Source organism: Hemitrygon akajei, chromosome 30 (assembly GCF_048418815.1).
Source record: "Hemitrygon akajei chromosome 30, sHemAka1.3, whole genome shotgun sequence".
NCBI classification, from domain to species: Eukaryota; Metazoa; Chordata; class Chondrichthyes; order Myliobatiformes; family Dasyatidae; genus Hemitrygon; species Hemitrygon akajei.
The window spans coordinates 33,689,399-33,711,841 of record NC_133153.1 but is presented as its reverse complement, the minus strand read 5'-3'; the positions used below and the strand labels follow the sequence as shown (position 1 = coordinate 33,711,841).

Here is a 22,443-nt window from a genome sequence, read left to right as displayed (position 1 = left end):
ACACATTCGATATTTTAGGAACAAGTTCTTTCCCTCCCCCATCAGATTTCCGAACGGACTATGAACCCATGAACACTACTTCACTACTTTTTGGTCTCTTTATGCGCTACTTATTAATTTTTTAATATATATTTATTATAATTTATAGCATGCTTTATGTATTGCACTGTACTGCTACTGTAAAACAACAAATTTCATAACGTACTACTCAGTGGCTGCATTACTAGGTATACGACTGGAACCCAGTGTGCCCTTCTGCTGCTGTGGCCCCTTCAAGTTTCAATATGTTGTGCATTCAGATATGCTCTTCTGCACACCAGGGTTGTAACACGTAGCTACTAGAGTTACTGTCGCCTTCCTGTCAGCTGAACCAGTCTGGCCATTCTGTTTTTACTTCTCTCATTAACAAGGCGCATTCATCCACAGAGCTGCTGCTCGCAGGCTCTTTCCCTGTTTTTCACACCTTTCTCTGTAAACTCTAGAAACTGTTGTGTGTGAAAATCCAAGAAGATCAACAGTTTCTGAGACACACAATACCACTCTGTCTGGCACCAGCAATCACTCCACGGTCAAAGTCACTTAGATCACATTTCTTCACCATTATGATATTTGGTCCGAACAACAACTGAACCTCCTGGCCATGTCTGCATGCTTTTATGCATGGAGTTGCTGCCAAATGATTGGCTGATTAGATATTTGCATTAATGAGCAGGTGTACAGGAGGTACCTAATAAAGTGGCCACTGAATGTATGTTACTGATAATAAATTTGATTCTGATGGTCATGATCATATTGGAAAGTTCTGTTGGTTCACCCATATCTTTTTGGGAGGAAATTCTGCTAATTTATGCGATCTGACGCGAACCATTGCAAACTTCCTGATTCTCAGCTGCCTTCTGAAATACCTGTTAAAATCTCTTAATTTCAGGAACGATAGTGATCTTTAATATAGGAAGATATGATAGTGATGTTTAAGAGGGATTTATGTGGACACATTCAGGGAATGGAGGGATATGGACCATGTGGTTTAGTTTGGTATGGGCCCCCAAATCCTAAGAACTTTCTACAGGTGCACAATTGAGAGCACCCTGACGGGCTGCATCACTGCCTGGAATGGGAACTGTACCTCCCTCAATCACAGGACTCTGCAGAGAGTGCTGTGGACAGCCCAGCTCATCTGTAGATGTGAACTTCCCACTATTCAGGACATCCACAAAGACAAGCGTGTAAGAAGGGCCTGAAGGATCATTGGGGACCTGAGTCACCCCAACCACAAACTTTTCCAGCTGCTACCATCTGGAAAACGGTACCACAGCATGAAAGCCAGGACCAACAAGCTCCAGGACAGCTTTTTCCACCAGGCCATCAGACTGATTAATTCATGCTGGTACAATTGTATTTCTATGTTATATTGACTGTCCTGTTGTACTTACTATTTATTATAAATTGCACGTTGTGCAATTAGCCGGAGACATAACATAAAGATTTTTACTCCTCATATCATATGAAGGATGTAAATAATCAAGTCGATTCAGTACAGACATTGTGAGCCGAGGGGCCTGTGCCTGGACTATACCATTCAGTAGTATGTCCCATGTTTTAATTATTAGGGATAGGCAACAAATACTGGCCTTGTCAGTGACGCCCATATCCTGTGAATAAATAAAAGAAATCAGTTTGAAGTTCTTGATCTATTTGTTCCGCACACATTCCACATACCTTCTTATAGAGTTGGCTTGCTGTGACTTTTGGGCCATGCCAGGGATTGGAATGTGTGCTTACGCTGTGAACAGTTCTGAGAATCACAGATTATTATAGAACATTGAGAGTACAGCACAGGAATAGGCCCTCCAGTCCGCGAAGTCTGTTCCCTGCACGATGCCAAATTTAACATAATTTCAGCTGAAGGCAGAATACAATGCCAGTATTCTGAGCAGTGTGGAGAAAGAGAGGGTTTACATCCGTAGATCCCTCAAAGTTGCTGCGCAGGTTGTTATGGTTGTTAAGAATGGTGTGCAGGCCTTCGTTAGTAGGGGGATTGAGTTCAACCTTGCACTCAACTTCAGTAAGACGAAAGAGCTGACTGTGGACTTCAGGAAGGGTAAGACAAAGGAACACACACCAATCCGCATAGAATGATCAAGTGGGGAGAGTGAGCAGTTTCAATTTCCAGGGTGTCAAGATCTCTGAGAACCTAACCTGGTCCCAACATATTGATGCAGCCATAAAGAAGGCAAGACAGTGACTATATTTCATTAGGAGTTTGAAGAAATTTGGGTATGTCAACAAAAACACTCAAAAACTTATATAGGTGTACTGTGGAGAGCATTCTGACAGGCTGCATCCCTGTCTGATATGGGGGTGGGGCTACTACACAGGACCGAAAGAAGCTGCAGAGGGTTATAAATTTAGTCGGCTCCATCTTGGGTACTAGCTTACAAAGTACCCAGGATATCTTCAAGGAGCAGTGTCTCAGAAAGGCAGCGTCTATTATTAAGGACCCCCAGCACCCAGGACATGCCCTTTTCTCACTGTTACCATCAGATAGGAGGAACAGAATCGTGAAGGCACACACTCAGCGATTCAGGAACAGCTTCTTCCCCTCTGCCATCCGATCAAACATTGAACCCTTGAACACTACCTCACTTTTTTAATATTTCTGTTATTGCCTGACTTTTAACCTTTTCAATATACCTAAACTGTAATTGATTTACTTACATTTTTTCTCCCTCTGCTAGATTATGTATTGCATTGAACTACTGCTGCTAAGTTAACACATTTCACGTCACATGCCAGTGATAATAAGCCTGATTCTGAGCCACGAGGTAATGTTGCAGCTCTATAAATCTCGGGTTAGACCACACTTGGAATATTATGTTCAGCTGCAATCGCCTCATTTCAGAAAGAATGTGGAAACTTTAGCGAGAGTGCAGGAGAGATTTACCAGGATGCTGCCCGGTTTAAAGAGCAGGCTTTATGAGGATAAGTTGAGTGAGCTATGGTTTTTCTATCTAGAGAGAAGGAGGATGAACGGAGTCTTGATGAAGGTGTCCAAGATGATAAGAGGCATAGATTGTGTGGACAATCAGAGACATCTGAACCCGGGCAAGAACACATTGACAGTCTAAACTTATATCCCACTCATAATTTTATCAGGTGCCCCCCCCCCCACCCCAGCTTCTGATGCTCCAGAGAACATAATCAAAGTTTGTCCAACCTCACCTTATTGCTCATGTCCTCTAATCCAGGCAGCATCATGGTAAAGCTCTTCTGCACATTATGACATGAAAGTCCTCAAAGTGCGTTGCTGATGCCCTACACCACCGGCCAACTATTTCTGTATCTCAGGCCAAAATTTGAAAATTGTGGTCTATTGATCCTTGAGTGATCTGCTAATGGAAACAGCTTTGTTCAACTTACCATATCCAAGCTAGTTACAATCTTGTGTCAAATTCTCAGCTTTCTTCGCTTCAAGGGGAACTACCCCACCTTCCCCAATCCAACCTTGCAGTAGAAATTGTCCTTCAAGGCTGGTGGTGGTCTCAATTGGGCCTGATTGAACACAGTGAGAAATAGGAACGGGCTGATAAAGCTAAGGTCACAAAAATGCCACAATCAAGTCTTTCCATCTTCTCATTGGTAATCTTCTTCCAGTAGTCCTAAGATTGGGAAGGCCACTAACAACTAGAGAACCAGTTTATATCAATTAAATTAGTTAAACTGAAGTGCCAAGATAAAGTGGACATGGGGAGGAATAGAGGGTACAGCCTCAGAATAGAAGTACATCCCATTACAACAGAGATGAGGAGGAATTTCTTTAACCAGAGAGTACTGTATCTGTGGAATTCATAGCCATATACATCCTTGGAGGCCAAGTTCTTTGAAATGCCTGTAAGGAGTTTGTACGTTCTCCCTGTAACCACATGGATTTCCTCCGGGTGCTCCGGTTTCCTTCCACATTCCAAAGACGTACCAGTTGGTAGGTTAATTGCTCATTGCAAATTGCCCCATGATTAGGCCAGGATTAAATCGGTGTTTACTGGCTGGCTTACTCTGTGTTATATGTCAATAAATAAATAAAGTGGATGTTGATATGTTCTTGATTAGTAAGGATGCCAGAAGTTACAGGGAGAAAATGGAAGAATTGGGTTGAGTGGGAATACTTTATAAATCAGCCTGGATTGCGTGGCGGAGCAAACTTGATGGGCCAAATGGCCTAATTCTGCGTCTATGTCAAATTGATCACTTCAGTTTGTATTGTCTCCAGAAAGTACTGACGCACCTGTTGGGCAGCAGAGTCATAGGTAGACATTATCCTTTGAAAAGTGAGATTGCTCTGCTCTCCCTTATTCCAATGCTTGGTAATGTGACTAGTGGGAATTCTCATAATCAACAACAATGCAGTATTTATTTGGCAATGCAATGAAAAGTTCCAAAATGCTTCACAGGTGGACTATCAAAGAGGCTAACATAAAAGGCACAGAGAGAAATACTTACATTTCTATAACATCAAGGCACAGAAAGAACGACTTGAATTTCTATCACACCTTTCATGATTTCAAGGTCTTTCAAATAGCCCCACAGCCAATCCCTTAAACTCATTGTTGTTAAGTTCTCACGTGCCCGTAGTCTGATTCTTTTTACCACTAAGGTACCCGTGGAAGGTGCCACGGTAGCGTAGCAGTTAGTGCGACACTATTGCAGCTCGGGGCGCCGGAGTTCAGAGTTCAGTTCCAGCGCTCACAGTTAGGAGTTTTGCACGTTCTCCCCGTGATTGGGTGTGTTTCCTCCCACAGTCCAAAAACGTACCAGTTAGCAGGCGAATTGGTCATTGTAAATTGTCCTGTGATTAGGCTAGAGTTAAATCGGTGGGTTGCTGGGCAGCACAGCTCGTTCGGCCGGAAGGGCCTGTTCCGCGCTGTATCTCTAAATAATTAAAAATACCCTATGGGGTAATTTACGGTGCTGAGTTAACTCACCAATACCTCTTTGGGATGCAGGAGGAACCTAGAGGACCAAGAGGAAATCCACATGGTCGAAGAGAGGATGAACAGACTCTAACACTTATAGTATGTGACTAAGATCAAACCCAAGTTCGTGCAGCTGAGAGACAGCAGCACTAACTGCTTCACCATCACACTGCCTGTTGTCGGGTAAGGGGCAACCCTCTACCTTAGACAATCCATAAGTCTATTAGATATAGGAATAGAATTAGGCCATTTGGCCCATCCAGTCTGTTCTGCCATTAATTCCCAGCTCATTTTATTCTTCAACCTCATTCTCCCACTTTCTTCCGGTAATCTTTACCAGGAATTCAAGAACTGATTACAATTTTACAATTCAAGAACTGATCAATCTCTGCTTTAAATACACACAATGAATTGGAACCAATTCCCACAGATTCACCACCCTCTGACTGACAAAATTTCTCTTTATCTCAGTTCTAAGAGGACATCTCTTTGTTCTGTGCCTTCGTATCCCAGAATCTGCTGCTAACAGAAACACCCTCAGCATGTCCACACTATCCAGGCCTTTAAATATTTGGTTGGTTTTGATGAGATCTTCCTCATCCTAACTCCTTTAAGTATGGACCTGAAGCCAAAAAGACACCTTATATTGTATGTTAAGCCTTTCATTCCCTGAATCATTCTGGTAAGCCTCCTGTGGATCCCCTCCAGGGGCTAGCACGGGGGCCAAAATTGCACACTATCTTCCGAGTGTTGTCTGATTAAGCATCTTATAAAGCTTCAGCAGCCGCCTTTACTTTTATGTTCCAGACATAAATAACCCATCCTATTATCAGCTTTTTTAACATTTTTTATTTTATTGAGATACAGTGCAGAATAGGTCCTTCTGACTCTTCAAGCAACCCCAGATTTAACCCTAGCCTAATCATGGGACAATTACGATAACCAATTAACCTACCAACCGGTACATCTTTGGACAGTGGGATGGAACCGGAGGAAACCCATGTGGTCACGGGGAGAACATACAAACTCCTTACAGACAGCAGCGGGAATTGGACCCGGGTCGCTGGTACTGCATAGCGTGCTAACCACTACGCTACCGAGCCGTGATGATGTTGACAGAGGAATAAATATCACACAGGGATATTGAGGTTAAAATTCTGTGAAATAATGCCACAGAGAAGAAGGCTCACTGAATACAGGGTAGTTCCTCCTTACTACACACTAGTGCCAGCTTAGATTTTGCACAAGCCCAAACAGGATTTTAGGAGGATTAAAAAAAAAAGATTTGTTTTATTTGTCACATGTACTGTTTATCGAAACATACAGGAAATGCATCATTTGCATCAATGGCCAACACAGTCCAAATATGTTCTGGGGGCAGCCTGCAAATGCTACCAGGCTTTCAGCACCAACATAGCATACCCACAACTCACTAACCCCAGCTCGTACGTCTTTGGAATGTGGAGGGGAACTGGAGCACCTAGAGGCAAACAGTGCAGCCACAGGGAGAACGTGACAGAATTGAACGCTAGCTGCCACACTACTGCGCTGCTCCAGTTAGTGGATTAATACCTTCGGGAAAATACTACAGCAGGCAGCTGAAGCCTAGTTAAGGAGGTGCACCCTAGTGAGTGCTTGAAAGGAGGACGAGCACGCGGCTGAGCTCCTCGGAAAGTTAGGCAGAGGGAATACAAAGCATTGGCTGCCAATGGTACAGAGATTAAAACTGGAGATGCACCAGGCTCCACGCTATGGAAATGAAAAACAAATGCAAGGAAAAACTGGAAAACAAGTGAAATAAGTGGGTAGCATAATGCTTTACAGCGCCAGTGATCGGAGTTCGATTCCCGCCCCTGTCTGTAAGGTGTTTGTACATTCTCCCTGTGACACTGCCTTGGTTTCCTCCATCTGCTCCGGTTTCCTCCCGCAGCCCAAAGACTTATGGGTTAGGGTTAGTAAGTTGAGAACGTGCTATGTTGGTGCTGCAAACACGCCGATATGCATGGGCTGCCCCCAGCACGTATTCGGACTGTGTTGGTCGTTGATGCTTTTCACGGTACGTTTCAATGTCCATGAGACAAGGAAAGATAATCCGTTAAAAAGAGAAATTTGGCATAGCTGGAGAGGAGCTAGAGTGAGCCAATGAACACAGGAGGTGGCAGATGAAAGGGACTTGGCTCATGTTGATTTTGTAATCATAACTTAATTTAAGCAATTATTGGGGTAAAGGTCTCAGACAGATTATTGGTCTTCCAGAGTTATACATTGAATTAGTTCCAGACCGTATCCGAGCTAATGCCCAAAAATCTGAAACAGCCAGAATATCTACAATTTATCTAATTGAAAAAGCAATTCCATCTTATTTGAGCTTTGCAAGGATTCTTCTGATGCAGTCACCAGCCTGAAGGATTTTCAAAGCTGAGTTTTAAATCATTCATATCTCACCTGAGAATAACTTGCAGAAGTACTGTGAGATTTTTTTTAAACTACTTTCAAAATTTGAGGGAGGGCGGGCTTTAGACAAGCACAGACTGTGCAGCACTTGTTTATGTCTCTATAAGAGTAATTTCCTTTGAAAGCGAATTTTATTTTATTTATTTAAGTTAGGGATACAGCACGGTAACAGGCCCTTCCAGCTCAAAGAGACCCGTGCCGCACAATTACAGCCAAGTGACCTATTAACCTACTAATCCGTATGCCTTTGGGGTGTGGCAGGGAACCAGAAAAACCACACAATGCAAGCCCCTTTCAGGCAGTGGCGGGAATTGAACCTGGGTCTCTGGCGTTGTAAAGCATTACACTGCTACACTCTTGTGCTGCCCCAAATAGAGAATTATAACAATATTTTTATACAGCACTTTAAATCTAACAAAATTGATTTGAAGTACTTCATAAGTGTCCTCAAACAAAGATAAATACTAAGACATGTAAGGAGATATTATTTATTTAAGACAGTTCAGAGGAACAGGTCATTCTGGTCCTATGAGTCACATAGCCCAGTTACTCACCTATTTAACACTAGCCTAGACACAGGACAATATACAATGACTAATTTATTGACTAACTGGTACATCTTTGGACTGTGGGAGGGAACCAGAGCGCCCGGAGGAAACCCGTGCAGTTCATGGGGAGAACGTACAAACTGCTCACAGATGACGGCGGAATTGAACTCTGGGGTGTAATAGCATCACGCTAATCACTACACCACCATGGCGCCGATAGACAGGGCTGAAGGAGATTTTAAGGAGAAGTGAAAATGAAGAGGGATTTAACAACAAGAGTTACACAGGGAAGGATGGTGGCTGTTAGAGCGCGAGATGCATCATTAAATCTGGGGATGATCAGGAGCCAAAGCTGGAGGAGCACAGAGATCTTGCAGGGTTGTGGGATTGGAGGAGATCAAAGGGATTGTGGGTTATTCAAGTTCAGTCAGTCTCTGGAAATATTTATGAAGATGGTGCGTTTTAAATTGCAGAGTCTATCTGAAGCTTGCAAGGGGTTCAATTTTCAGTTTTAGCCATCCCCAGGTAACAAACAGGTACCATTTTTACAGGCGCCATGAGTTGATTTTGGCCATAAGTGGGAAAACACACAAATGCCACTCAGTATGCAGAATGCATCAAAAGCACATCAGACTGATAAGAAAGAACAGCTACTAAAAGTGCAGAGAGAGAGAGGGGAAATTATACTCAGTGGCTACATTTTTAGGTACCTCCTGTATCTAATAAAGCGGCCACTGAGTGTATGTCCATGGTCTTCAGCTGCTGTAGCCCATCCACTTCAAAATTCGAAGTGTTGTGACTTCAGAGACGTGCTTTTGCACACCACTGTTGTAATGTGTGGTTATTTGAGGTACTGTTGTCTTCCTGTCAGCTTGAACCAGTCTGAACATTCTCCCTGGATCTCTCTCATTAACAAGGCACTTTCGCCCACAGAACTACTGGACATGGGATAATTTTCATTTCTTGCACCATTCTCTGTCAACTGTAGAGACTGTTGTGTGTGAAAATCCCAGGAGATCAGCAGTTTCTGAGATACTCAAACCACCTGGTTTGGCACCAACAATGAAGAGGTCAATACTCCCCAATGCCATTAAGCTTTACAATTCTACCGCCAGGACTTAAGAACTTTTTAAAAGCTATTATTAATGCTTTTTGAGATGGTGATTTAGATGCATATCATATTTTTTTACTGAGTTAAGTATTGTATGTAATTAGTTTTGCTACAACAAGTGTATGGGACATTGGAAAGAAAGTTGAATTTCCCCATGGGGATGAATAAAGTATCTATCTATCAATCATTCCACTTGATCTACATTTCTCCTCCTTTCTGTTTGGTCTGAACATCTGAACCTCTTGACCATGTTGACATGCTTTTATGCATTGAGTTACTGCTGCATGATCGGCTGATCAGGTACTTGCATTAACGAGCAGATGTACCTAATAAAGTGGGCACGGAGTGTAGTTCAGCTGTTCATAGGAACAAAATAAGTGTTTGCTTTGGAGTTCTGTATTTAATAATATTAAATCTAATCATTTTGGATTTGGATTTAATAATATTGTTGGAGCTTGTTTGTACGTCTGTATATCAGGTGTTCATAATCTGGGGCTGGCCTTTATTTCAGCTATTGAAGTGACACAAAAGAGAAAGAAAGCTCCTTGAAAAGGAGTGATTTGAAAAGAATGACTAACATAAGCTCAGTGCCTTTCATAAAGGTGGAAAGAACACTTGGTGTCGTAAGAAAGTATGCATTATATGAATGTTTATTATTTTCTTGTTCCTCCTTTGTTGGAATGTCCACCTATTATTAAGGAGGAATAATAGATGGACATTTATTATGTCCATCTATCTCCTCCCAGTACTGCCAGTGTATTATCCTGCAACGTGACCCTTTGTGGATAACTTCACTCACCACAACTCTGAACTGATTCTACTCACTTTCAAGACCTATTTACATCTCCCATTCTCGGTGTTTCTATTTACACAGCTTGACTTCCTTTGGTGTTTGTCTCTCTATGCTTATGTATGGTTTCTTGTAAAATTCTATCTGTATTTCTTATTTCCTGCAAGAAAATGAATTTCAAGATAGTAAATGGTACCATACACGGGAAATATTTTGATTATGAATTTACTTTCAGCTTTGAATCCAGGGGGTAAGGTGGGGCCAAGAAAAATTTCAGTGCTGGAAATGATGTTCCCCAGTAAATTCTTTCCTTAAAGATTAATGCTCTTGAAGACATTCTCAGTGGAACTTGATATAATGACCAAAAAAAAAAGACATTAATGAGCAGAAAAAACTGCATGAAACCTGCAGTGTGACATTTACAGTGGTGTATACATGTTCAACGTAAGAACATACATATGGTGGAGACCAGTCAGGAACAGATAGAGTGAAAGTGTGTCGTCTCTTTCCCAGGCTTAGGGATTTAAAACTACAGGACATGCAGTAGGTTTAAAGTGAGAAGGAGAGATTTAGTAGGAATCTGAGGGGCAACTTTATCACTCGTATATGAAAAAGCTGCCAGAGGAAGCTGTTGAGCCAGGTACGTTAATAACATTTAAAACACTCTTAGACAGGAACGTGGATTGGAAAGGTTTAGAGCAGGGATTCCCAATTTAGGGCCCAAGGACCCCTTGCTTACTGGTATTGGTCCTTGGTATAAAAAAGGCTGGAACCCCTGATTTAGAAGGATATAGACCAAATACATGCAAATAGGACAGGATTATGGGAACTGTGCTGAATCACCCTATGGCTCCTTCTTTCTATGAGAGCATGGCAAATCTGAACTTTAACACCATCTACGAGGGGTGATTGATATGTTTGTGGCCCTAGGTAGAAGGAGTCAATTTTAGAAAACCTAGCACATTTATTTTTCAACATAGTCCCCCCCTACATTTACACGCTTAGTCCAGCGGTCGTGGAGCATACGGATCTTGGATCTCTAGAAAGTGGCCACAGCAGGGGTGATTGATAAGTTTGTGGCCTAAGGTAGAAGGAGATGAGTCATACAGCTCTTGTTAAATGCACATGCATTTCAACTCTTTATGCAGAAAGTTTGAAGTTAATAAATCATCTTCTACCTTAGGTCACGAACTTATCAATCACCCCTGCTGTGGACACTTTCTGGAGATCCATGATCCGTGTGCTCCACGGCCGCTGGACTAAGTGTGTACATGTAGGAGGGGACTATGTTGAAAAATAAATGTGCTAGGTTTTCTAAAATTGACTTCTACCTTAGGTCACAAACTTATCAATCACCCCTCGTAGTTTCAAAGTTCAAAGTAAATATATTATCAAAGTACATAGATATCACCATATACAACCCTGGGATCAATTTTCTTGCAGGCATTCACAGTAGAACAAAGAAATACAATAGAATTAATGAAAAGCAACGCACACAAAGACAGGCAAACAACCCATGTGTAAAAAAAAGACAAGTTCAAAAATAATAAATAAACAAGTAAATAAATAATGCTGATAATACGAGTTGTAGAGTCCTTGAAAGTGAGTCTATAGGTTGTGCTCAGTGATTGGTTCAGTGTTGAGGTGAGTGAAGTTATCCACGCTGGTTCGGGAGCCTGATGGTTGAAGAGTAGTAACTGCTCCTGACCCTGGCAGTGTGGGACCTAAGGCTCCTGTTCCTCCTTCCTGATGGCAGCAGCAAGCAGAGAGCATGACTGGGATGGTGGGGAGTCCCTGATAGTGGATACAGCTTTCTTGTGGCAGTGTTCCTTGTAGATGTGCTCAGTGGTAGGGTCTGCTTTTCCTGCGATGGACTGGACTGCATTCACCACTTTCTCTACACTTCAAAGTTCAAAGTAAAATTTATTATCAGAGTACATACATGTCATCATATACAACTCTGAGATTGTTTTTCTGCGGGCATACTTAGCAAATCTATAGAACAGTAACTGTAAATTGTAAACATCAGGAACGATAAACTGTAAACAAGTGGTGGAAATGCAGAAATAAATAAATAGCAATAAATAATGAGCATGAGCAACAATATGACAGAGTCCTTAAACGACTGTAGCTATTCCTTTTTGTTCATGAGCATGATGATTAAGGGGTAGTAACTGTTCTTGAACCTGGTGGTGCGAATCCTGAGGCTCTTGTACCCTCTGCCTGATGGCAGCAGCGAGAAAAGAGCTTTGCCTGGGTGGTGAGGATCTTTGATGATTGATGCGGCTTTTTTACAGCAACATTTCATGTAGATGTACTCAATTGTTGGGAGGGTTTTACCCATGATGTACTAGGCCGAATCCACTACCTCTTGTAGGATTTTCCGCTCAACGGCATTGGTGTTCCCATTCCAGGTCGTAATGCAGCCAGCCAGCACCACACATCTGTAGAAGTTTGCCAAGGTTTTCGATGACATGCCGAACTTCCACAGACTTCTGAGGAAGTAGGGGTGCTGTCGTGCTTTCTTCCCAGTAATATTTATATGATGGGTCCAGGACAAGTTTCCGTGCCATGTTGTGGTGCAGCTAGGGACATACACAAACACAGGCAAATGGGAGTGGCTTTTATGGGATCTATCCTGTAACTCTATGGGTCCTCACGTCTGTCCTCCTTTCACTGAGACTAGGGCAAAACTGAACCTTGACTCCATTCCTTGCCTTGACTATTTGTTTATTGAGATACAGCGTAGAGTAGGCCCTTCTGTCCCTTTGAGCTGTGCTGCCCGACTTAACCCTAGCCTAATCATGAGACAATTTACAATGACCAAATAACCTACCAACTGGTATGTCTTTGGTCTGTGGGAGGAAACCGGAGCACTCGGAGGAATCCCACGAGCTCACGGATTATGATGTTGACACTTTGTGTTCATTAGCATTAGAATATAACTACAGATTGAACAATGAATTACTTCCATTTAACGAGCTCACAGGGCCAGATTTAAATGGCTGTGCACTATCATGGGTCTACTTATTGGAAGAGAAAATACCAGCATTCAGCTATGCCTTTCACAATCTCACTGTATCTCAATGGCCCTTCTTGACAATGAAGAAAATACATTGGTGTGGGAATTCCTTTAAGTCAGAGTTTCTTAACCATTTTTATGCCATGGACGCCTTTGGTAGTCTGGTGAAGCCTTCTCAGAATAATATATTTCAATATATCGAATAAAGTACATAGGGTTACCAAATAAACCAATTATATTCAAATATTGTGATGGAAATATTAAATTTGTAATATAATAATATGTACTTCTTTATTAACACATTAAATAGGTCCCATAATTTCAAATTAGCAATGAACATGCTGTAAACAATACTTTGAAATTTTTTTAACAACTGTAATGTGATAGGAAAATATCCATTGGTGACAAAGTCATAGGTACTACTAATGCTACTATGGTTTGTTGCCTGCATTCATAATTGAAGGAAAATGCTAAATTTCTGTTAGAAGTTAGTGAAAACAAAGATGTAATTTTTTTCCCCATCCAAGTTCTCGGACACTCTGGAATCTGTCCCCGGGCCTCGGAGGGGCTGGACCCCAGGTTAAGAACCTTTGCTTTAAGTGGAGAGTCACAACGACGGGTTTATGACTAAGCTTTGACTTGGCAACAGTGATGACGTTCTTCCTCTCTGTGCCTTGCGGCGTATCGTGCAGAAACCTTGCCGTTTCTTTAGCATTTTGTCTGTTTTTGTTGACGAGGCAGAGTTGCCAGCTCGACATTCAATCTCGCACGGATGGAAAGCGTGCAAGGAACCGGCTGGATTTGAACCTGGGACCAGTCCGGTGCTGATGCCACCACACCACTGGCTGGCAACAAAAGTGATAGAAAAGCCTTAAGTTAAATGTTTATCTAATATTCAATGCTTTAAGTTACCCTGTTTATTATTTTGCTGAAGAGCACCTCATAGCTTAAGTCTAGTTATTGTGCTCGGTGTCACTGAACCAGACAAAAAATGCAAACCACAATATTTTCCCAAATGCAACAGTGATGGAGACATCAAATTATATATATGTTGCATATTTTTATGATAATCGGAAACAGACAGCCAGCTGTATTACTTTGCCAGTTCCTCACAGTCAAGGATTTGATATCCCACCCACTCCACTCAAAGTTCATTCAATAGAAAAAAAACGAAAACTAGTTCCATCACGGGCACTGGCCTCCCCAGCAACTAGAACACCTTCAAAAGGTGATGCCTCAAAAAGGCAGCATCCGTTGTTAAGGACTCCATCACCCAGGACATGCTCTCTTCTCAATGTTATCATCGAGGAGGAGACACAGGAGCCTGAAGACACACATTCAACATTTTAGAAATAGCCATCAGACTTCTGAATGGACAACGAACCCCTGAACACCAGCTCAGCATCTTTCCCTCTTTTTTTCTGCACCACCTAATTAATTTATTTTTTGAAATACATACTATTGTAATTTATAGTTTTTATTATTCTGTATTGCAATGTACTGCAGCTGCAAAACAACACATTTCATGACATATGCCAGTGATATTAAACAGACAGGAATCAGCCATTCAGCCAGTTGATATTGTGTGAGTACTTGAAAGATCATAAGACCATAGGACACAGCATTAGGCCATTCCGTACATTGAGTCTGCTCCACTAGTCTATCATGGCTGATTTGTTATCCCTCTCAACCCCATTCTCCCATCTTCTTCCTGTAACCTTTGATGCCCTTACTAATCAAGAACCTATCAAGCTCTGCTTTAAACAGTTGTCTGAGGCAATGAATTCACCAGCTTCTGGCTAAAGAAATTCCTCCTCCAAATAAAAGAGCTCAATTAGCCCAGTCCCTTGTCTTTTGCTCACTCCACAGCAGTTTTCCCCTTTGTATGTGTTCTCACCGCTTATCCAGTCAGTGCGTTTTTGAATAAAGCACTGGTGATTGGAATAACTTGTTCTTTTAACAATTATCTTCAATCTACTATTAAAAACATAGATGAAATATTGAAACACAAGTGCTAAGCAAACCCTATGGTCCTTCCACCAATTTGGATAACTTTAATGCAAAGAGCCAAGATGACAGTCGCAGACTTCCTCTCTCAATAGGACACTTTGCTGTACGAACAGACAAGCTTGCTGGGAGGGGGTTCACGCAGGGACGTTGGGGTGGTGACAAGCTGCCCGAGGAATGGGCAAGACGAAGAACAATGAGAGGTTTTTGAAAGAAGGGAGACTGGTGGCGGCATGGCAGCGTAGCAGTTAGCACAATCACTTTACAGCGCAAGCGATCACTGATCAGAGTTCGATTCCCACACAGTCTGTAAGGAGTTTATACGTTCGCCCTGTGATCTGTGGGGTTCCTCGGGGTGTTCTTGTTTCCTCCCACATTCCAAAGACCTATGGTTAGGGTTAGGATTCTGGGCATGCTATGTTGGCACTGGAAGTGTGGCAACGCTTCTGTGCTCCCCCCCAGTACAAACTTTGGACAGATTGCATTGTTTCCTGATGCAAAATTCACTGTAAATTTTGATATTTCAATATATGTGTGACAAATAAAGCTAATTTTAAAAAAAATCTTTCACCAGTTAGCTTCAAAGATGGAATTATAGACTCACAGAACATTCATAGCAGCGGAGAAGGCAATTCAGCCCATCATGTGCATGCTAATTGTAAACGAGCTGCCTAGTTCCATCCCTCAGCCTGTAATTACACCTCCAATTGCATTTTAAACGTGCTAAAGGTTTATTGCCTCTACCAGCCTCTCAGACAGTGAATCCCAGACTTCTACCACCACCTGGGTGAAAATCACTTTCCCTCTCACCTCGCTAATCCTTTCATCAATATTTTAAATTCACGCCTCTTGGTTTCTGCCCCATTTGCTAAGCAAATAACGATCCATCTTATTTTCTCTGTTAAGGAACCTCATAATTTTACACACCTCAGGAAGTCTCCCTCAGTCCCCCGTGTTCCAAAGCACACAACCCCAGCACGCTGCTATAATATTCCAATCCTCAGGGACCAAGTTATATTCTGGTTGTGAATGTGGTGCCTTCCAATGGGATGTATGCCAGTGACATGGGCAACAGCTGATCTCCAAGTTGCACAAGGCTTATTGGGGACAGAAACATGTTCGCTTTGGGGTTTGGCTGGATGGAACAGAGGTCATTAGGAATACAGGGCTTGCAGCACAGAAACTGTTTGCTTGGCCCATCCAGTATCTGTTAGTCGAGATCAGTCTCATTATCTACCTTATATTATCTAAACCCGTCAGCATGTCATATAACATAGACTATGACAGTACAGGCCCTTTGGTTCACAATGTAGTGGCAACCTTTTAACCTACTCTAACAGCAATCTAACCCTTCACGCCTCACCACTGCAGCCTACATTTTTCTTTCATCTGTATTCCTATCTAAAGTCTTCAAAATGTCCCTAAAGTCCCTAATACCACCACCCCTGGCAGAGAATTCCCCACACCCACCACTCTCTGTGTAACAAACTTATTCCTAGCTTCTCCTCTGTACTTTCTTCCAATTACCTTTAAGTCATGCACCTTTGCATTAACCATTTCCGTCCTAGGAGAAAATCTCTGGCTGTCCACTTCATCCATGCCTCTTATTATCTTATACACTTTATCAAGTCACCCCTTGTTGTCCTCTTCCATTGTCTTCCTATCATTTTCTTCCTTGCTTGTTGTCCTTCAACTACCTCTACACCTCATACCCTGGAGAGAAAGGAACACGCCTGTCCTAGTATGCGATGTCACCTCCGGCGGGCTGGGCGGATGAGATCTACAGTGAGATCTGTGAAACAACAAAGTAATGCAATGCTCCGTGGAGAGCAAAAGGCAGGGAAAATTACAGAAGACATCATGGTCACCTAGTGCAAACAAGGAAGACCCCAGTTTGTGATGCTTGTTTGTACCACTGGACCTGGACTTCTGAGTCAAGAGAGTGGAACTGCCCCAGTGTAATGGCTTTTCAACTTTAGGAACTTTCCCGTATAGGTTTCTTGTCATTGTTGGACACGATGGACAACCACCACAACCACATCTACACAATTTGTCTCACCAGTGGTAAATCCCATTTTGCAACTGTTCACGGGCTAAAAAATGTCGCTCTTGACCCCCCCCCCCACCCAGCTGGATTTAATGGTAACCATCTTTGACAACTAAAAACAATGTAAAACAGTTTTCTCAATAAATCCAGGCATCTGTTGCATTCAAAGTAACACAAAGAAATACTGGAGGAACTCAACAGGTCAGGTAGCATCAATGGAAAAGAGCAAACAGTTGATGTCTTGGGGTGAGACCCTTCTTCAGGACTGAGAAGGAGGAAGCTGTCTGAATATAAAGGTGGGGGTAGAGGAAAGAGGTTAGTTGGAAGGTGATAGGTGAAACCAGGTGGGTGGGAAAGGTCAAAGGCTCGAGAAGAAAGAATCTGGTAGGTGAGGAGAGTGGATAGTAGGAGCAGGGAAAGGAGGAGTGGACACAGGGGGAAGTAATAGGCTGGTAAGAAGAAGTGAAAAGTCAAAGTGGGGAATAGAGGAGGGGAGGGGAATTTGTTCACCAGAAGGGGAAATCGATATTCATGCCATCAGGTTGGATGGTATCCAGACAGAATATAATGTGTTACTCCTCCACCCTGAGGGTGGCCTCATCTTGGCACAAGAGATCAACATGTTGGAACAGGAATGGGAACTGGATTCCTACCCAATATGTTTTACTCCAATTACTGAAGAGCCATTTCTACAATATGTTTCTTACCTTACAATGCAAACATTTGGGGGAGCCTATTCTGGTGCAGGAGAGGTTAAGTTGAATGAGAAGCAGAGAAAGATATTGAAATAAATATTGATCTATGAAACAACAAAGACTTGCATTTATATAACACCTTTCCAAAGCTCAAGAGGAGGCCTTGGATCAACACAGCAGAACGGGAATGGGAATTAAAATATTTTGCCACCGGGAAGTCCCGCTTGTGACGGACGGTGTGAAGGTGCTCTTACATCCATTTCAATCTTTCTGATAGGATATTGGAGAGCAGTAAAGATAAATACACAGTCAATATTGGTCAGAAAATGTTGGAATGAAAGTTTAAGTGTGTGGTACATATCAGCGTAATCATGCAATAATAAGCATTTATGATTTATATAATTTTCAGATCACATTTTAATGATCCCATTTCCCTCGGAGTGTATATCCAATTTAGAAAATCTGTTTAAAATGTCAACCAATTTATAAAATTATACATTTCACTACATGCAGCCAAAAGCCAAATGACAAGGTCTGAAGTTTGTCTCAGAATGTTCCAGCCTGCTCATTTCCCTCAATTCCACATTTTAAGCATTGTTAATTTTGTTCATTCACAATCTATATGATTAACTTTAGAATATTTGAGTAATTGGTCTCAACCAGCAACAAAATGTGCAATTTATCCTTAAGTCACTCAAAGCGCAATGCCCAGTGAAATCAAGCAAACTGCAGCAGTAAGCAAGTACGTAAGAGGAAACTTGAAGTGGTCTTTTAGTTTTAAATTGATTTTATCGCGTGTTGGAAACAGCACAGAAAGCTATGATTCAGCATCAGCTGTTGTGTGGGCAAAGCAAACAAAGGATGGTTAACATGACAAGAAGAAAACTCATGGATCCAACTTAGGATCCCATTTTAAAACCATGGGTGCAGGCAGTTGAAGTCCACTGGATGTTACTAACACCATTTAATGAAATTTATAAGGTTCAACAGGCTAGACACAGGAAGGATGTTTCTCTGACCAATGCTGTATGACCAGGGATCATGATCTCAGAATAAGATATAGGAGCAGAATTAGGCCATTCAGCCCATTGAGTCTGCTCTCCCATTTCATCTGTCAGATTTATTATTCCTCTCAACCCCATTCTCCTGCATCCTCACCATAACCTTTGACACCCTTACTAATCAAGAACCTATCAATCACCATCTTTGGGCTAAAGAAATTCTTCCTCCTAAAGAAAGAGCTCGACTAGCCTACTCTCACCTCTTTTGCTTCACTCTACAGCAGCTTCTTTATAACTGTGCGTCCCCGTTCCCTCCTGAACTCTTTATTGAATTTGAATAATTGGCAGTTTCACACAGAGGAGAGCTTGCAAAAATCAGCTATTGAGGCAATATAAGACAATATGACAAAGGAGGAGAATTAGGCCATACAGCCCATCGAGTCTGCACTGTCATTCAATCATGGCTGATTTATTAACCCTCTCAGCTCCATTCGCTTGCTTTCTCCCCGTAACCTTTGCTGCCCTTACTAATCAAAAACCTATCAATCTCTGCTTCAAATATACCCTATGAACTGGCCTCCAGAGCCACCTGTGGAGAATAAGAAATAGGCCATTCAGAGCTGATAGGGAAAGTATTTCTTCACTTAGGGTAAACTGTCTGCCCTGAGGGGCTGTGCTTATTCCTGTGTTCAGGAGGTCGCTGGATAGGAAGGCAACCTAGAGACATGGAGTATGACAGGTGAAGGATCAGTCATGATGAATGGCTAAGCAGCCTTGAGGGGCCAAATTTCCCTCTCCCAACGTAGATAATGGCACAGAGAGTCCAAGCCCCTCTAAGAGGACCACAACCTTGCTGTAGGGTTTGGAGGCTTGAGTTCCTCAGTGACCGGGAGAGCTATGTTGGCTGAAGTCAGGGCTTTATGCTTCGGCTCTTGGTAGGGTCAACCAAGCCAAATAGGTCAAAGGCCAGACTAAGAGTGGTCCACCAGTCCTCCAGGCTCGGGGGCTCAGCTCAGGGCTAACAAAACTGTTACAGAAACAGCAATGAAGAGTCCTACATCTGAGTGCGACGGTCTTCCCGACTCTCCACCGAGGAACTGCATGACTGACCGAGAAGGAAGCGGCGAACGCCGCCGGAGACGGAGGATCTTCATTGCCGCCCTAAACGCCAGCGGTGTTACGGGCAAAAGAAGAGTCCAAGCCACTCGTTCTCGTCCATCTCCCGTAAGGTGTCGCTGTTCGACTCTATACACCAGTGACTGGCTTGCCCACTCTTTTCACACGAAATGTTAATCTAGCCCCGGTTGCATTTCTACACTGAGGAAAAAGGAATGGTTGAGGGGGGAAAGAGAGAGAGAGACCATTCCGAGAGCCATTTAAATCGGATCACTCCAGCAATTATAAGACATAGGCAGTAATCAAAACATCGCCACCTCTTCAATATGCAACCAACAAAACCACAAATATGCATCCAACTACCAAACACTAACCATCTGGACTGCCCTGTTCTGGTGTCGATAATCGCAGAGCCTTCGGGCCATTTACAAATATCATCTGCGCCAATCTAACGTTGATCAAAGTTTAGCGCGTGTGAAATTTACCAAAGTCTCGCTTTAGCGTGTAATTTTATTAATAGGAAGAGTAAAATCCAATGAGAATTAACTCGGTATGATTACCAGAGAATGTCTCTTATCCAACAATTGTTATTTTTAAACGCGGTGCTTATGCCTTTACCCGCTAGTGCACTTGTTTAAACGAATTCAAATCGCGCGTCTCAATTAAGGTAACCCAGCATCGAAACGCTGCAACGCCAAGTTCTGCGAAGATCCAACTTCAACGCGGTAGAAAAAGAAAATGCAATTTAAAATATATATATATATATATATAAGACTGAATGCCACACACAAAAAAAACACAAATGCACACAGAAGATTAAGCCAGAAACCGCGCAGAAGTCTGGAGATAATTATATACACACACTGAAACTGATTGACAGTTCCAACGAAAATCACGCAAAGATATCGAAATCTATCTTGTCTGAGACAGCACACGGGCGATTAGAGCACTTTGCGTCTTCCTACTATTACACGACAGCACCGCTTAGACAAATTAATTTCGCATCTTGCTTCGGGTGATGTTGAACTTCCAGACCCCTTCTGCCCGTTGCTTACCTTGGCTGAGGCATGTAAGTCTGTACCCCGGGTGGGTTAATGACAGCTTCTGGTGCTCTGTGCTCAGACCCTGGGTTGGGAAAAGGAAGCTTGTCTTATGAGATTATCTTTCTTTTGCCCCCTCTTTTTTTTTCCTTGCCGTGTGTCTATCAGAAGGCTCACGCACTCCAGAGCGTTCCTTATCTGGCTAACACAGGGTCCCGATATTAGTTAGGGTGGGGGGATTTTACATACGGCTCGTCATATACAAACAGCGATGAAATGGAGAGAGGGAGAGAGAGAGAGAGAGTTTCAACAATATCCACGTGTTAAGAGCTTCGTTAAAATGCAGAGAGCGGGAGGGAGGGGGTGTAGAGGGCAGCGCAGTTCCAACACACGCTAGGAATGCGATTCATTTGATCGGAGGCCATAAAATGTGTCACCAACGGAGGAAAGGGGACGTGGGAACAGAGAAAGTCGCAGCTCCGCAAACCGCGCACACACATACAACAGAGAAACATTTAATTACAGTGCACACACACACACACACACACACACACACACACACACACACACACACACACACACACACACACACACACACACACACACACACACACACACACACACACACACACACACACACACACACACACTCCCCCCACCCCGACCAGAGTGGGACGGACGGTGTGAAGAACATTTTTAAAACTGTGGGGCCGTGTTCTCGCATCTATTTTGATCGTTCTGCACAATTGGTTAAATAAAGAAATACAGACGAAAGAGAACTGAAACTTGTCAAGGATTTACAAGGGATGGGTAATAAGGCAGATCATAAATTCTACCGTAAGAGTTTGCGCGTGCTGTATGGAAATCATAAAAATCCACGGGTCGACGCCGGCCCTCTTATCGAAGGATAGCATCAAGCTAATGAATTCTCAAAATGCAATAAACACCGATTGCCACGGCTTGTAGTGGTTCGCGCCGTTCTGGTCAGAATAAGACAGTGAAAGGCGTTAGAAATGTGCGCGTTGTGGAAGGGAGAGCGGTTGGGAGGCGTGAGGCAGTTCGGAGCGAGAACAACCCCTTCGACCTAATCCCGTCCAGACACTGGAAAGCAAGCAATCCTCCAAAGCCATACTATAGGCAAGCATCGCTGAGGAAAAGCTGCAGTGTTAGAGGAACTTAATAGCGATTATCTCCCTGAGCAATCGCTCACTTTTTCCCAAAAATATACTTTATTCACGATTATATATATAATATATAGATATATATGATATATAACGTGTATAATATATGCATATCTGATATATATGTAGATATATATATATAGGTATATTATCATGAATAAAGTCTATTTTTGGGAAAACAGCAATTACTGAGTGCAAACCCACGAGGAAATCTGCAGATGCTGGAAATTCAAGCAACACAACACACAAAATGCTGGTGGACTTCAGTCCTGACGAAGGGTCTCGGCCCGAAACGTCGACATTGCTTCTCCCGATAGATGCTGCCTGACCTGCTGCGTTCCACCAGATTACTGAGTGTATGTGTGAGTTGAGAGTTAAGGGGCAAAAGTTTAGGGGTAACACGAGGGGGGGATTTCTTCACTCAGGGAGTGGTAGCTGAGTGGAACGATCTTCCGGTAGAA

At 42.7% G+C, this 22,443-nt stretch overlaps 1 protein-coding gene across 1 annotated transcript in view; it reads right to left on the bottom strand.

Moving 5' to 3' along the window:
- The window catches only part of rgma (repulsive guidance molecule BMP co-receptor a), a 58,097-nt gene extending 36,354 nt beyond the window's left edge, over window positions 1–21,743 (bottom strand). The window contains exon 1 of the mRNA XM_073032566.1: window positions 20,817–21,743. Coding sequence (XP_072888667.1) covers window positions 20,817–20,830 — 14 coding nt within the window. The 5' untranslated portion in view covers window positions 20,831–21,743. The remainder of the gene's footprint in view (window positions 1–20,816) is intronic.
- Between the last annotated feature and the right edge of the window lie 700 nt (window positions 21,744–22,443).